Source organism: Raphanus sativus, chromosome 1, assembly GCF_000801105.2.
Source record: "Raphanus sativus cultivar WK10039 chromosome 1, ASM80110v3, whole genome shotgun sequence".
NCBI lineage: Eukaryota > Viridiplantae > Streptophyta > Magnoliopsida > Brassicales > Brassicaceae > Raphanus > Raphanus sativus.
Genome location: NC_079511.1, coordinates 111,717 through 127,922, shown reverse-complemented (window position 1 = coordinate 127,922; position 16,206 = coordinate 111,717). Strand labels below are relative to the sequence as shown.

Below are 16,206 nucleotides of genomic sequence, written 5' to 3'. Positions count from 1 at the left end.
TGGAAACAAAAGCCAAGTTTGCAAGATACCCAGATAACATCCCACAAAGCAATACATAAATAAAGTCTTACAAGATTAAATAGCATATAATAATCATAGGGAAGAGTTTGGTGATGGAGAGTCATGGCATAAGGATGCTGAAGCCTTCAACCAGATCAGCTTCCTTTGGTTGAACAATGAGGTTGTCAAACATATCCCCAAGCTTCATATGCTTCACCATAGTGTCCAACACCTTGTCCTCAGTCACAGCTTCAGCAATCTTTTCTTTCCCCTTATCAGGTCTTGAGGAACATGCAAACACCAGCTCTGAGATCCTATCCTTCTGCGCTTGCTTACAGTATTTAGTCCCCTCTGGAGTTCCCTTTGCAACCAAGTGGTACGTGTAGACAATCCTCTTCTGTCCGATCCTGTAAGCACGGCTTATAGCCTGTCTTTCCACCGCAGGGTTCCACACAACATCCAACAGGATCACCCTTGATGCTCCTACAAGATTGATCCCTTCAGAGCATGCTTTCGTTGAAGCTAACAGCACCTTGGCCTTTGATTTAGGATCGTTGAACTCGTTGATCAAGGTCTGTCTCTGCTTCTGCTCGAGTTTGCCGTGCATGTACAACACTTCTTCCCCTTCAGTCCACTTGAACCAGTTGACCAAATGCTTCATAATCAGTTTCAGCGGGTCAATGTATTGGCTGAAGACCAGCACTTTCTCCTTAATCACCACACACAGCTTGATAAACTCCATGAGGAATTTTGTTTTCACGCTTTGGTTTGGGTCAAGCCTCACCTTCTTTAGCTGTGCAAGCAGGGCCTCGTTGATGGTCTGTTTTTCTTTCCCAGTGAGTTTGCAGTGAGAGACAAGAGAAGGATGGACCGAGACCAGAGAGAGCTTGTGTTCTGTCTCAAAGACATTCTTCGTTTTCTGGTTGTGTGTGACTTCAATGGACTCCAGGACTTTCCTCTGCAGATCAGGTGGGTTCAACACCACAACACACTCTCTCAAACCAGGGAGGCTCTTCTGAAGAATGCTTCCTTTGTGAACATGCACAAAGGGTAACATAACAGCCTTAAGCTCCTCAATCCCACGGTTGTTTACTTCCTCTCCCAAAGCTCTCTTCCCTCTTTTGGTGACAGTCATGCCACTCTTCTTGAGTGTGGACATGAGCCTCTCTAGATACTTAGGCCTTGCAAGCCCCAAAACATTGCCAAGCTCCAAGAAGTTGTTCTGGAAAGGCGTTCCAGAGAGCAAGATCCGTTTCTGTGTCTCGACTTTGGACAGTGTCTTCCATATACAGCTTCTCTGGTTCCTAGGCGTGTGTGCCTCGTCAAGAACCAGCAGTCCAGGCATCCCCATTAGTATCTCTCTTATATCTTCTAGCTCTTTGTCTGGTTTCACTGCTTTCCCTTTCTTTGTCTTCTTGCCCTCGTCTTTAGCTCCTGCAAGCTTCTCATAGAGATTGTAACTGATCCCTAGTATGCTCTTTGACTTGATCCAGGAGTATATCTTAACCATCCTTATCTCATTTGTGCTTCTAGCGCTGGAGTTCTTCTGCATCAAAAGCCTGAGCGCAGCTGGGTTCTCTCTTCCAGTAAACTCCAAGCTGCTGAGATTGTGAAAAGGAATGCTTATGTTCCATTTCTTAAACTCCTCTGCCCACGTGAGAAGCAAACTCGCAGGAGCAATGATCACAGGTTTGCAATTAGGGAAGCATTCCAGGTAGGCCTGAAGGAAGATGATGGTGAGGCGAGTTTTCCCTGTCCCTGGAGCATGTGACATGATGCATCCTCCTGTTTCTTCACTGTTCTCAAAGTCCTGGAGCTCGTTCAACATAATAGTACCGGCCAAGTTCCTCCAGATAAACTCAAAGCCCTCTTGCTGGTGAGGGTACATCTCAGACTTGACACCAGGGATCTTATCCCAAACAGTCCCTTCAGTAGATTCACATCCATCCTTTAAGTTGTTCTCGCCGTTAGCTTCAAAATCAAGGTTGCCAGTGAAGCTGTTTCCTTCCTCTTCTGATCTATCATTCTTTCTCCTTCCACTTGTGTTCCTCTCTCCCTACATGAAGAAAGAGTTACCATCAGAAACGTTTTAGTTAAAAACTTTCCAACCATTTTCAAGAAGATATATATATATATAGACTGACCCATTCAGATACATCTAGGCCTCTGATCTCTGTCAAAACAAAGCAGCAGTGGATGCACTTCAAACCAATCTCAAGATCTAGACACAGTTCGTGGTTCCCTTTTCTACATGCTGCTTCTGTACTTTCATCAGCTGATATCTCTTTCTCAATCTGCAAAAAAAAAAAGTTTCAAGTTAAGAGTTTATTGTGTTTCAAAGACAAAAATGAGTTTCAAAAAAAGAAACTTGCCTCTGAATGAAGCTGGAGATCAGCTTCGTTTGATTTAGTGTAAAAATCCATTTCTTCCCACATCTTATCTTCCTCTATCTGCGCCTCAGAAGCCACAGGTGGTGTTTGAGATTCCCCCACATCAAACAACTCTAACAAAGGTGGTGGCCTGATGATTAGGAGTCCATCATCATCATATCTTCTTTGATCTTGTTCTTCAGATTGGTCTTCAGGTGAAGAAACCAGTATGTCATCTTCTACTTCTTCTTCTTCGCTTAACCGATCATTCTCCCTAACAGAGTTCACAAGAAGCCTGAAAAGATCAACTTCTTTACGGCTCCCATCCATCATTCTCCAACCCGGGTTGCTACTAGACTTGACGGCCTCTTTCTCTTTTAGTGAAGGCTCAGAATCATATCCAGAGTCCTCTCCAGAGCTGATAGAAGAAGCAGACTCATTATCCACTGGTTCATTCACCAGAGCAGTAGGCGTAGCTAGTCCTTCTGCAGCTGTAACAGGCATCCTTGTCTTCAGTGAGAACTGCATTTCAGGTCTTGTCGGCATTTCAGGAGCTTGGATCTCTTTTTCTTTCACAGTTTCAGGTCTTGATGTGGATATCCTCGCTGCAGGTGGTGGTATCACTTCTTTTCCTGTCTTTGGATTCTCGGTCTCAGGTCTGGATGTGGAGGGCTTCTCAGGCTCTTTCCCAGTGTTGTTGATAGGAACATAATCATCTTTGTTCAGGTCATCATCATAACCGTCAGCATCTTCACCTCTTGTGATAGCATGTGGTCTGAAGATGGAGTTGTCTGAATCAAGGACTCCTGTATTCTCTTTGCCACAGTGAGCACAAGCGAACACCAAACTTCTATGCTGCTTTGTTTCTCTTTGAACTTCTCTGTGTTGTTGTTCCTCTTCTTCTTCAGGGCAGTGGAACTTCTGAATCCTCTTGTCCTCATTTCTAGGCTTGTCTTGAAACCTATCTTCTTCTTCTTCTTGGAGATTAAACTTCTGAATCCTCTTGTCCTCTTTTCTAGGCTTGGCTTGAAACCTATCTTCTTCTTGTTCTTCTTGGAGGTTAAACTTCTGAATCCTCTTGTCCTCTTTTCTAGGCTTGGCTTGGAATCTATCTTCTTCTTGGCAGTTAGACTTCTGAATCCTTTTGAACTCTTTAGGCTTGGCTTGAAATGTATCCTCTTCTTCATCTTCTTCTGGATGGTTTAGTTTCCGAATCTTCTGAAACTGTTTTATAGGCGTGATTGAGCAAGGACCAGCTCTTTTATACCTTCCCAAAGGCTTCCTTCTCACTTCAGGTACTTTCCTGATCGGTGAACTGCCCTTTCTAAAATCATCATCCTCCGTATCTCCACCTACCTCCTTTGAACTGACTTCATCTTCACTGGAAGAAGAGGAGGAGGAGGAAGATGAAGATGAGTCTGAAGATGAAGATGATGATGAAGACAAAGACTCCACGGTTACATCATCTTTAGCGTTATTATTGCCTTCACTAGTTCCTTCTTCCTCGCTGCTTTCACTGGTAGAGTCTAACACTCTGCTACACTCGGCAAAAGAAAGCTTCTTCTTGGCTGAATGTCTCACTTTGGTTTCAGACTCAGAATCTGAAATGATCTCTATCTCAGGAGGAACTGGTTTTGCAACTCCCACTCCTCTAACCTCAGAGGAACACTTCTCCTTCACACATGTGTCCTCTTCTGACCCTGAGGAGCTGCTTACAGATTTGAACACATCCGAGTTCAAACTCTCATTCTCCTTGTTACTTGACGCAGAGGAGATGGGAACAGACTTGATCACACCCTTATCCAAATCCTCATCAGACAACTTCGGAACTGACTTGACCACATCCACATCCAGAATCTCCTCAGACAACTTTGGAACTGACTTGACCACATCCACATCCAAAACCATCTCCTCAGATAACTTCTCCTTATTGCTTAACCCTGAGGAGCTTGCAGCTGATCTAATCACATCCATAATCTCATCACACAACTTCTGCTTAATACTTGACTCAGAGGAGCTAGGAACTGACTTGATCACCACATCTAAATCCGGATTCTCATCATCAGACAACTTTGGAACTGACTTGATCACATCTAAATCTAAAACCTCATCAGGCACCTTCTCCTTTGTACTCAACCCAGAGGATCCTGGAACTGATTTGATCATATCTACAACAAGATTCTCGTCGTCACACAACTGGGAAGAGTTCGGAACTGTTTTAGACACATTCAAAGCCAAAACCACATCAGACAACTTCTCCATTATACTCAACCCAGAGGGTCCTGGAACTGACATGTCTACATCCACAACCCTAACGCTAAACAAACCCTCCTCCTCCATGTTCTGTTCAGACTCGGCTCTTCTTACACCACCAGAGGAATCGTTATCAGTTACCTCGGCAAGGAAATTCTTCCCGTCAGTTACTTCAGCAGCAAGACTTTTGGCGTAAGTCACTGTGATATCTACAAGGTCGGCGTCATGGTCATTTTGGTAGTTGTTGTTTTCATTCACTTCAGCAGCAGAGACATCAGCAGGGAGATTGTTGTAGTAAGTCTCCGTGACGTCTTCAAGGTCGGAGTCGTGGTCCTTTCCTTTTCTTTCAGTCACTTCAGGAGCAGCAGCAGCGGTGACATTGTTGTTGTCGTTCACTTCAACAGCCGCATCAGCAGAAGCAGCAGGGAGATCGTTGTAGTAAGTCTCTGTGATGTCTTCAATGTCTGAGTCATGGTCCTTTCGCCTTCTTCTTCTTCTTCTTCTTACATCACCAGAGGAGACGTTTTGAGTTACATCGGTAGGGAGATCGTTGTTGTTGTCGTTGTTGTAAGTCTCGGTGATGTCTTCAATGTCGGAATTGTGGTCCCTTCTTCTTCTTCTTCTTCTCCGCTTTCGTTTCCGGCGAGTAGACACTTGAGCCTCTTCCTCTGCCGGTTTCATCTTCATCACTTCTTCAAGACGCTCTTTGTTCCTTTGTTTGATTCTTGAACCGATAGTCCAATCCATTAGATCTGCAAAACAAGAAACAGAGAGAGATTATGAAATCTAAAGAAGAACAAAAGGGAAGAATCAAAGATAAAAGTAACTGTACATTAACAGAGCAAGACCAAGAGAAGTGCAAACAAACCCTAAGAGTATGAACAAAAGAGATCTGTGAGAAATGAACAAAAGAGAAGCACCAAAGATGAACTGAACTACTGTAAAAGTAACACAGAGAGAAAGAGAAGTTGCAAACCCTTAAGATGATGAACAGAAGAGAGTTTTCACTGAAGAATCTTCTAGATCTGTGGACTCAAAAAAAAACTTTTGCTTTGAGATGTGTATTGGCTCGTTAACCAATCAGAGAGTGAAACAAGGGTTTAAAAATGGGCGTTTCCGTAAGAGAAATGGCTTTTGCTAGTTTTAGCAAGTGTGAGAGAGACAGAGAGTGGGAAAGAGAAAATGGGCATGGAGAAAGCGTGATGACAAAGCCATATATAGCCCTGCTATTTCAGGGAGGACTCTCATACCGCCAAAAGTTTGACCCAAAAAACGTACCGTTTTCCCTCTCACTAACCATTCTTCTTCTGTTCATTTCCTTACATTTTCACTAAAGCAACTTCATTAGTCAGTTTCCATTTCTAGCATTTATTTTGTTTATGTAAAGAAATTAAAAAAAAATAATCATATGTTTTGATTTCTCGTTGGTAAAAAGAACTGGAAAAGTATATTGGTCAAAGTAAATGTTGCTTTCCACTGGTAAATCAAGCGTCACTCAGTCCTCATACTGCAGGAAAGAGACTCATTACTACAAGACAAAGAAAACTTTTGTAATAAAATGTCTTTTTGCTTCTAACTTTTGATTTTGATATTTCACTTGTTATTTGCTTCTAGCTATATCCGGTTCAACCACCGGTTTTTTTTTTTAACCTTTTGTATATAAAAATTATTTATGTAAATTTATTTATTTATGTAATAAAAATGTATTATTGCTTTATTTTTCGTTTTTGTTTTTCCAGTTGTATTTGCTTCTAAATATAATCCCGTCTAGTCGCCAAGTACTATATTTTTTTTTAATTTCTCAAACAGAACTTGTGTTTATGTAATTAAGTCTACTATTGATTTTTTTTTATTTTTTTTTGTAATGGTATTTTTGACTCTTTATCTCATTCTAAACATTCAACCACCAGTTTAATTATTTTTCTTTACATAAAACTTGTTTATACCAAAAGTCAAATCTCTACTTTTTCCCGTTTTTCGACGTGTCGAGTGTTCATTGGTGCAGAAGATTTTCGTTTCCGTCGGTAGGATAATATGTTGTAAAAGTGATTTAAGATCCAACGCTAAGCACCCTGAACATTTTTGTGCTCCAACGGGAGGTTTTTATTTTGGGATTCTTAAAAGAAAAAAAACTAAAACAATACATACTTGGTAAGTTGATCCAGGCTCGTGTACTCTCTGAGGGTTGGAGTTAAGATCGATCATGCTATGATCACCATTCCCATTTGAACCAACACGAGGTGCTTGTTGGGACCAGCTTGCATCACCATAACAATTAACAATTACATAAACGTGTGGAGACAGGAGAAGATATCTAAATCAATAGCACAATAACACTCACCTCAAACATTGACAAGTCTTGTTAAGTCATCCCCACTCTGCCCCTCTCCATATCCTTCTTCTGTCTTAGTATCCTCATCCTCATCTACAACCAATCCGAGCTTCCTCTTTTTAGCCTGAAATGCATTAAGTGAGACCAGATACACAAACAGCATAACTTTAAACTTACATATGATTACATCAAAGTGTTCTATTAAACAAAATCCAAAACAATCAAATCTACTGAACATATCATTATGATCAAAGTACTTGTATTCAAAGCCAGAGAGAGTCAAATTACAAACATGAAACAACGAGACATTCACATACTAATCTCATCTTGTCTCCTCCTTAAAAGAAAGTAATGAACAGAGCATCTATGTGTGTCCAAAACCAAAACGTTAAACCAAAAAAACAAACTAATCTCATCTTGTCTCCTCCTTAAAAGATCCCTGCAAGAACACAGATGAATCACAACAAAGAATAGATTCAGTCAGACATCAAAGTGAAGCAAAATCACAAAAACTAAACACAACTAGTAGAGATATTTACCCAGAAACTAAGTTCTACTCAAAAACAATACGAGGAAGGGATATAAAAGTTTCAATGGCGGTTTCTCTCCCGAACTCGTTTCTCCAGATCAACCCATGCGCTCCTTCTCTGGTAACTAGAAAGGTAAAAGCTTTTTCTTCTTCGTCTATAACACTCCTCTCCTCTCCTCAAATCACTAAATTTTTTGTGTAGGGGATTCTGAATAGCCAATTACGGCGGCAGCTATTGGCGCGAGAGGAGGAAAGAAACCGGCGGTTACCAATCCGGTGGTGGCCAAAGTTTACTGCAACGGAGAGATCACCAGATGGAGTCGGAGTCGCCGAGGAGTCACCAGAGAAGATGATTCGATCGTGAAAGATAGAGGATGATGAATGTGTGACACGTGTGCATAAGCTCCGTTGCTTGTGAGTCTTAATTAAGCGTCGTTGTTTGTTTAATTACATAATTTTCTTTTTCTTTTTAACCTAAAAACACTAAGCACCCGCGTTAAGCATCCGCGTTAATGATGCTCTTAATCTCTAATTAACTTGAGACTAGCCTTTCACTATTCCCAATCTAAAATAATTAATCGAAAAAATCAATCATTCTTTTTAAAATTTCTTAGAAAATAAAATAACAACTTTAGTCTAAAGCTCGATTAAAGCTGAATCTAAGCTAGTAGGGAGAGACTCGGGCGAGAGAAAATGGGATTCATAGTGGGCCTTGTGTTCGGACTCGTGGTCGGAATCACAATCATCATCGGCTTTGTCAAGGCCGAGAATTACCGATCCAAGCTCCGCTCCGAACTCGTGAGAGAGTCCTTTCTTAGAACGAACGATTCGCTTTTTTTTCCAGATTTTGTTTTCAGCTCGATTTTGAGATTCTGTTTGTTTGTTTGTTTGTTTTGTATTTCTCAGGCGAAGACGGTGGCTGCTTTCGCGAGGATGACGGTGGAGGATTCGAGGAAGCTTTTGCCTGCTGAGTTCTATCCTTCCTGGGTCGTCTTCTCCGAGCGTCAGAAGTTAAGTTGTTGTTTCCCAATTTCTCTTCTTTTGTTGGTATTTACATACATGTGTATGTATCTTCTCACAAAGCTTCTTCCTTTTGTTGAATTGGTTAGGATTTGGGCATAACTCGCTTACTGATGATCTCAATTACTTTTTGGCATTTTTGTTTTACTTCAGTTGACGTGGCTGAACCATCACTTGACAAAGATCTGGCCTTATGTTGACGAGGTTTGTTTTTTTTTTCTCAATATTATTGAGTCAGAGAGTTGTAATGGTTGTTTCTGATGGAGGTTTTATATTATTTTACGGAGTTTTAGGCAGCCTCGGAGCTTATAAAGGCGTCCGTGGAGCCTGTTCTCGAGCAATATAGACCTGCCATTGTCGCCTCCTTGACGTTTTCTAAGCTTACTCTCGGTACCGTGGCGCCTCAGTTTACAGGTTTGCTTTTTTGTTCGTTCCTGTTTTGATCTGTAACTTTGTGTTGTGAGGTACTACTACAACTTGTGCGATTGAATCATGTTGAATTGGGCGCTTGCTTGTTGTTAACTTTTCGGTTTAGTGGAGTCCATCTTCTGGTTTCATTCGTTGTCAAGATTGTTAGTGATTTCATGTCAAAGGGGGAAACTTGTATGCTAGTGAATAAAAATACGAGAAGTGAGTATACTGGAAAATTAATTAGTCAATGGATTATGTGTTTAAAGTTTGCAAAAGAGGAGTTTTAATCTCAAACTATTACTATACTGTTGCTTTAGAATTTTATGAGTTTGCTTGTGCTCCTTGGTGTTCTTTAGGTGTTTCCATTGTGGAAGGTGATAAAAATGGGATGACCATGGAGCTTGATATGAATTGGGACGGAAATCCAAACATAGTACTTGGCATCAAGACCTTAGTTGGTGTATCTCTTCCAGTTCAGGTATAGGACATGTACCTCATTCCTTCCTTCCATTGTTTCTTTTTTATATATTTGCGAGATTGATTGATGCTTACGATCTGACTTGACATCATATTCTTCTGGAAATGCCTTTTCACCTCTACTTGTAGGTTAAGCCCAAGTTGTAGATTTAGTAAACAGACATATTTAAGATTTAACTAAAGGATTAAGAGTCTTCTGGGAAGTAAATGACTTTATATTGCTTGTTAGATTTTCTGACTTGCAGAGCGCCTCTGAAGAAAAAATACTAATTTCTTATATGTGTGGTTTTAGGCTGATAAGCTGACTACAACTGATTTCTTATTGTCTGTTTTCTAGGTGAAAAATATTGGATTCACTGGAGTTTTCAGGCTTATTTTTAGGCCACTGGTTGATGAATTTCCTTGTTTTGGAGCTGTCAGTGTTTCTCTTAGAGAAAAGGTTGGTGCCCTCCGACACTTTTGAAGCTGTATCTGTAATTGACTAAGAGAGTTCATAACTGTTTTTGTTACTTTTGCTTAATGTTGCTGCGTTCTAGTCCTGAGCATGCATATATATATGTGCTTGATTGGTTTGATATAAGAAAAGCTTGTTAACACAATATCTTTGTCTGGCAATGTGTCTGTTGTTTAGCTTAAAACATCCAACTCTGTATTGCAGAAAAAGTTGGACTTCACACTTAAGGTCGTTGGAGGTGACATTTCAGCAATTCCTGGACTTTCTGATGCTATTGAGGTTTGGCCTACTGTTTTTTCTCCTGGTGTTGTCCACCTATTATCACAGTAGTATATTAGCATTCATTTGTTACTAAGTGAACACATTTTCAATTAGTGCCAGGAACCTTTTTAACACATGAACCTTGTTCGAATGATTCCTAGTTTTCTATTTCTTTTCCATCTTGGTTTCTTAAGAAGCGCTCCATGTGATGCTAGTGATGCAAATGCTGTAATCTTTTAGAGGCTCCTTTATGCACTGGGGCATATGACGCTTACCGGTAGTTGATATGTAACAGGAAACAATAAGGGATGCCGTGGAAGATTCAATCACATGGCCTGTTCGGAAGGTCATCCCGATTTTGCCTGGTGATTATAGGTACATCTCAGTTTTAAAACATGAAGTTGAACCATCGAAGTAATGTTTATTGTTTTTATAGAGGCTTTAAAGCCTCATTTCAGTGGAGGCTCAACTTAATTTTTCTTTTTCCTTTTCAACTCTATTGCTGTTGTGTTGCAGCACTTCTAGATTAGGATTTATTTTTACGCTATTCTGTGTTTCTTTTCCCAGTGATCTGGAGCTAAAGCCTGTTGGAATGTTGGAGGTAAAGCTTGTGCAAGCGAAGAACTTGACCAACAAAGACCTAGTGGGAAAATCAGACCCCTTTGCTAAAATGTTCATACGCCCTTTACGAGAAAAAACTCAAAGAAGCAAGACAATTGTAAGTAGTTCATTTGATTCTTTTTTTTTTTGGTGCTTAACTTACCACAATGATTTGATTGATATTTATTCCATTGTTTCCATCAGAACAATGACCTGAATCCCATCTGGAATGAGCATTTTGAATTTGTCGTGGAAGACGCATCAACCCAACATTTAGTGGTTAGAGTATATGATGACGAGGGTGTGCAGGCATCTGAGCTTCTTGGTTGTGCCCAAATCCGGCTTTGTGAACTTGAACCTGGTAAAGTGAAAGACGTCTGGTTGAAGCTGGTCAAAGATTTAGAGATCCAGAGAGATAACAAGAACCGTGGAGAGGTTAGATAAAGCTATAAAAGTTCCTCATATTGAAACCCTGTGATTATCTGTGGATGCCTAATGAATACACGTCGTTAACTGTAACTTAGGTTCACCTTGAGCTACTATATGTCCCTTTCGGTGCGGGAAACGCCGTAAATCCCTTTACCGCTTCATCGATGACTTCATTAGAAAAGGTGCTCAAGAATGATGCAACAGACGAAGTGAATGCATCATCTCGTAAAAGAAAAGATGTCATCGTAAGAGGAGTGCTCTCTGTGACAGTGATATCTGCAGAAGAGATACCGATACAAGATCTGATGGGGAAAGCTGATCCATTTGTTGTTCTCTCCATGAAGAAATCAGGTGCTAAGAGCAAAACTCGGGTAAGATCTATCATTTCAAGCATCAAAGAGTGTTGTTATTATCCAAGTGATCGATGTCTCATTCTCAAAATCTAACTAAATTGTAATTTTGCTTCACCAGGTGGTCAATGACAGCTTAAACCCTGTCTGGAACCAGACTTTTGATTTTGTAGTTGAAGACGGGTTACACGACATGCTAGTCCTTGAAGTTTGGGACCATGACACCTTTGGAAAGGTAAAACCAAACCACGATACACTCTTAAGTCTTTTACCTGACAACCTTGTTTGCGCTGCACTGCATCAGATAGATGTACTTTTTTTTTCTCTCGCTTGGTTTACTGTTGATGTGCTGGCAATAAAATTTGTGGTTTTACTTCACTGTGTAGGACTACATTGGGAGATGCATCCTGACGTTGACAAGGGTTATAATGGAAGAGGAATACACGGACTGGTTCCAGTTAGACGAATCCAAAGCGGGCAAGCTGCAGTTGCATCTCAAGTGGATGGCTCAATCAATTTATCGCGACTCCTAAGTTTGTTTGCTCAGATACATATTGGAGGATTCTCAACTTCAAATGTACATTATGTCTAGTAAGCCTCAAGACGTATTTATTCTGTCGAACAGAGACGAGTATGCATGTAGTTGAGAAAGCTAGAGACTTGGAAATGAGTTCCCCTGTTTTGTGAAAACCCTAGTCAATACTTCTGTTACATTCATTCCAAGCTCGAATTATCATAAAGAGTTTTTGCTAAATCTTAAATAAATATTTTTCTACGTTTTTATATATAATAAGCGCATCAAAGTGTCTACACGTATCACTACCTGAACAAGTTTCTCAATCTGTTGACACATCTTGACAAATCATTTTGACAAGTTCGGGTATATATATCCTAGTAAGCCAGGTGACAACAGCACCATATGCCGTGTGTCGTAGTCCATGCACAAGTCCCATCTCTTTTTATTAAGACCAAAGACCCACGAGTCTGTCTATCCTCTTCACTTGTCGCTTGAGTTATACAATCAGATCACTGAATAAGGAGATCGAGAGGGAGGAAGATAATCAATTTGTTCAATGGAGAAGGCAGTCCATTTGTCAACGAAAGCTGGACCAGAGGTTCCAGGAGAGCCAACGAAGATGGGAACCTCCATGGTTGACTCGGCTGCTGCTGCTGTACAAAGCTTCACTCCGATTAACCAAATCCACCAACATCTCTGCGCGTACGATTTTTTCGAAAATATCCTTACTTTCATAACTCAACTCACGTTCTTTGATTTATGTACATGCATGGATTAAACTCTGACAGTCTTGTTGCTTTATGTTAGGTTTCATTTCTATGCATACGACATGACACGACAAGTGGAATCGCATCATTTCTGCGGTCACATCAACGAGGACATGCGCCAGTGTCTGATCTACGACGGTCCTGATGCCAACGCTCGTCTAATAGGCTTAGAGTACATAGTGACAGAGAAGCTTTTCATGACGTTGCCTGATGATGAGAAGAAGCTCTGGCACACTCACGAGTGGGAGGTCAAAGGAGGGTTCCTGTTCATGCCCGGTGTTCCCGAAACGATCCAACGCCAAGATCTTGAAAAAGTTGCCAAGACTTACGGAAAAGTTTACCATTTCTGGCAAGTCGATTTGGGGCATGAGCTCCCCATTGGTTTGCCTAATCTTATGATGGCTGTTACTAGGGATGGACAGCTTTACCCCGAGATGGTCAAGGGTAAATCCGTTTAAATGGGCTATAAGTAATAGTAATATATGAACCTAAGATAATTCAAAATATTCAAAGTTTGTAATGGATGAATATTGCAGAGACGGAGAAAAAGTTTGGGATATCGATAGATAAAGAGAGAGAGTCAAGGGCTTATATGAAGGGACCAGAGCATGGGATCCATCCTTTGGCGAACGGAGGTGGCAAAGGGCTGAAGTTGGAGATGCGAGAGGTTGACCTCAAGCCAGTAGAGTCCGTTCCAAGAGTTTTCGTCTAAGTTGGTTAAATAGAGAGGGAGTTATAAGAGAATGAATAAATAAAGAAGCGATCGAGCTTTGCTTTTGTTGGTTATATCCCTCGATCATGCGTATGAAGTTGTAAAAGACACTTGAAAAATAGTATATGTAGTGTTCTTTGCTTTTATAAAAATATATATCAAATTCTATGTAAATTTGTGATAAACAAACTAAATTTAATTAAATTTGTAAAATTTTAACAAATCTGGTGACAAAAATTTTAAAATAAATATGTAAAAATTTAAACCAGTCTACAGAATGTAAGATAAATCAGTAGGCAATGAAAAATAAATACTAGTTTGTGTCTACATAAAACGTATAAAAAAAATCCGTGACTACTAAAAATTTTGTTAATTATTTTTGATAACAAAGGATTTATGGGTAAAATAGGTATGCAAATTAATGAAACTAAATTAAAAATTAATGTTGTAATAAAAATGAATTGGAATTTTTATCACTGATTTATTATAATATTAAAATTATAAGAAATATTACATAGACTGTTCGAAACAGAAAATACTATTTGTTTTATAAGGATTTACGTCTAACTGAATCATCTGAAATTTATACTATTAAAGTAAAATACCTAATAGGTATTTGTCCTTAGTTTTTAAAATTAATTACAATAGTATGCCATTATGTCTTTTACTAAATATATTCACTAAAGATATAATTAAATGACAAGATATTTATAGGATCCACTGCCTATATTTACGTTCCTTTCATTTAGATCATACTACTAACTATCATTTTTAGAACATAATTATATTTTTACCATAATACAGTTATACTGCCGTGAATATAGAAGTTGTATAAATCATTAATCATTAAATACAAACCTATATAAATCGACCAGGAAATCAATGTTACTTATAAGTCCTCCACCATTGACTACTAATCGTCAGATATAAGTCTAAAGATCCATGTTGCTTGCTTGAGTATAAATTGTCCACTTTAACCATTAGCTACCAAATATATACCTATAACCTATGTAAATAAGTTTTTTTTTTTGAAAAAATCTATGTAAATAAGTTACGTGGTACATAACACATATATTTATTAACTAAATCCTGTTAATATAAAGCTATATGATTTGAATCTTTTATCTTATGATTGGTAGAAGGGGAACAAAATAATAGTATGCTAATATTATAAATATATTATCTTACTCACTTTCCAAAATAAACCTTTTAAGTTTTAAATAATATTTTCGAGATTCATTACTTTGTTAATGAAAATATTATCAGTTATCTACTTATACGTGTAGATAATGAAATTTTAAATGAAAATATTATAAGTATTTATTTTGTGAATATGGTGATAAACAATATATGCAAATTGTTTAAATGATTATAAATAAAAAAATATCAACCTTTAATATATTTTTAAAATTTTATTATAAATTTAAAAAGTTTATATGGTAACAGTATTTTGTTTATTGTGATATCTTAGCCTCCATTTTTAACAACTATTATGATAAAAAAAATTGCATCGACTAAAAAACATTGGTTAAAATTCCTACGATTATAACCAATACAATTTGAATATTATGTCTTATGATTAGTAGAATGATAAAAATAATAAATTTATCGTAGTATTAATGTGATACTATATAAAAGAAAATAAAATAGGTATGCTAACATTTTTAAAACAAATGTCAAAATTTTCATAAATTTATTTAAAAATAAATAAGTTAAACATTTTTAATAAAAAAATATACTTCCAATTTAATTTAAAAATGAAAATTAAATTTGAATTTGAATTTTACTGAAAATATTTTACATGCTTATAACATAATTTTACGGGTTTAAATAATCAACTTTATTGAATTTTAAAAATTAAAAAAGACCAAACTATCTCAGGTTTAAGTGGAGCAGGTCCCAAATGAGATGAATCTAACTTTATAAATCTTAAATTTCACATGTAGTGTAGGAATCAACCGTCTTTCGTTGTTCATGTGGATGCAGTGTTATCTGTTTGGTTACAGAGTTAATATGACTCTGTTTATGTTGATGACAAAAAAAATCTTAAATTTCAGGTTTAAGAAATCATATATTAACAATATATCACTATAAAATATTTTCTTAAAAAGGAAGAAAAACATACACTATATTGTTATAAAACCTTTTATAAAAAATTATACTGTTATAGGCATCGACAAATAGTAACAAACAATATTAAATATAAATTAAATGATGATAAATAGCTAGAAAGTAATAAACACATATGTATATATAAAATATTCACAAAAACAAAATGATTGTTACCATCAATCAACTAATTAACTAATCAAATTGAGAATATAATTAAATAATTTATTGTACCAATCAAAAAGCCAAATAGTAACCCATATATATATATAAGAAAATATAAAATATAAATTTTAATATTTAAACAATAAATTATTTATAGAAAATTTAAATTAAATTTTCAAATTGGAAAAATTCCGCACTTTGAAAGCGCGGATAAAAATCTAGTGGCCTATTAAAATCCACTCATCACCAGATTTAATTTTACTATGCTCGAGATTTTTTAAGATTTTTATCAATAGTCTACATCATTGTTGAATAAACTGTTTTCCTGACTTAATGACATGACATATTCTGTAAGACCATCTTATCAATGGGACAAAATTTGAGTCCCTCATATTATAAAAATGAGTATTAGTACTGTTTAGGACTAATTGAAGGACAATTAGAAAAGTTT

General features: G+C 37.7%; 3 protein-coding genes and 1 long non-coding RNA gene across 4 annotated transcripts; 2 read left to right on the top strand and 2 right to left on the bottom strand.

Annotated features, from left to right (window-relative positions):
• Positions 1-5,773, bottom strand: LOC108833768 (SNF2 domain-containing protein CLASSY 3-like). The gene is made up of 4 exons (XM_057000960.1): positions 5,599-5,773; positions 2,373-5,374; positions 2,145-2,294; positions 1-2,056 (listed from the first exon to the last, which is right to left on the bottom strand). Exons 2-4 carry the CDS (start codon positions 5,367-5,369, stop codon positions 122-124), a joined length of 5,082 nt encoding a protein of 1,693 aa, XP_056856940.1. The 5' UTR covers positions 5,370-5,374; positions 5,599-5,773; the 3' UTR covers positions 1-121.
• Positions 5,774-6,706: 933 nt separating this feature from the next.
• Positions 6,707-8,001, bottom strand: LOC130507371 (uncharacterized). The gene is made up of 3 exons (XR_008942304.1): positions 7,272-8,001; positions 6,964-7,078; positions 6,707-6,879 (listed from the first exon to the last, which is right to left on the bottom strand). It is a non-coding gene; the product is annotated as an uncharacterized LOC130507371 (long non-coding RNA).
• Positions 8,002-8,094: 93 nt separating this feature from the next.
• Positions 8,095-12,278, top strand: LOC108813857 (synaptotagmin-5). The gene is made up of 13 exons (XM_057001146.1): positions 8,095-8,281; positions 8,390-8,496; positions 8,659-8,707; positions 8,797-8,917; positions 9,271-9,392; positions 9,729-9,830; positions 10,050-10,124; positions 10,402-10,481; positions 10,674-10,824; positions 10,911-11,141; positions 11,231-11,506; positions 11,607-11,720; positions 11,872-12,278. Exons 1-13 carry the CDS (start codon positions 8,177-8,179, stop codon positions 12,016-12,018), a joined length of 1,680 nt encoding a protein of 559 aa, XP_056857126.1. The 5' UTR covers positions 8,095-8,176; the 3' UTR covers positions 12,019-12,278.
• A 234-nt stretch (positions 12,279-12,512) lies between these two features.
• LOC108859622 (oil body-associated protein 1A) lies at positions 12,513-13,655 on the top strand. Its single transcript, XM_018633534.2, has 3 exons — positions 12,513-12,704; positions 12,810-13,213; positions 13,306-13,655. The coding sequence occupies exons 1-3, from the start codon at positions 12,559-12,561 to the stop codon at positions 13,479-13,481; spliced, it is 726 nt and encodes a 241-aa protein (XP_018489036.1). The 5' UTR covers positions 12,513-12,558; the 3' UTR covers positions 13,482-13,655.
• Positions 13,656-16,206: the final 2,551 nt, after the last annotated feature.

Coding starts and splice junctions, on each gene's coding strand:
- LOC108833768 (XM_057000960.1), bottom strand. CDS start 5,369: ATGGATTGGACTATCGGTTCAAGAATCAAACAAAGGAACAAAGAGCGT. Junction 2,295..2,372: donor ATCTCCAGCTTCATTCAGAG/GCAAGTTTCTTT, acceptor TTTTTTTTGCAG/ATTGAGAAAGAGATATCAGC. Junction 2,057..2,144: donor GCCTAGATGTATCTGAATGG/GTCAGTCTATAT, acceptor TTCTTCATGTAG/GGAGAGAGGAACACAAGTGG.
- LOC108813857 (XM_057001146.1), top strand. CDS start 8,177: ATGGGATTCATAGTGGGCCTTGTGTTCGGACTCGTGGTCGGAATCACA. Junction 10,482..10,673: donor ATTTTGCCTGGTGATTATAG/GTACATCTCAGT, acceptor TTCTTTTCCCAG/TGATCTGGAGCTAAAGCCTG. Junction 11,721..11,871: donor ACCATGACACCTTTGGAAAG/GTAAAACCAAAC, acceptor TTCACTGTGTAG/GACTACATTGGGAGATGCAT.
- LOC108859622 (XM_018633534.2), top strand. CDS start 12,559: ATGGAGAAGGCAGTCCATTTGTCAACGAAAGCTGGACCAGAGGTTCCA. Junction 12,705..12,809: donor ATCCACCAACATCTCTGCGC/GTACGATTTTTT, acceptor GCTTTATGTTAG/GTTTCATTTCTATGCATACG. Junction 13,214..13,305: donor TTACCCCGAGATGGTCAAGG/GTAAATCCGTTT, acceptor TGAATATTGCAG/AGACGGAGAAAAAGTTTGGG.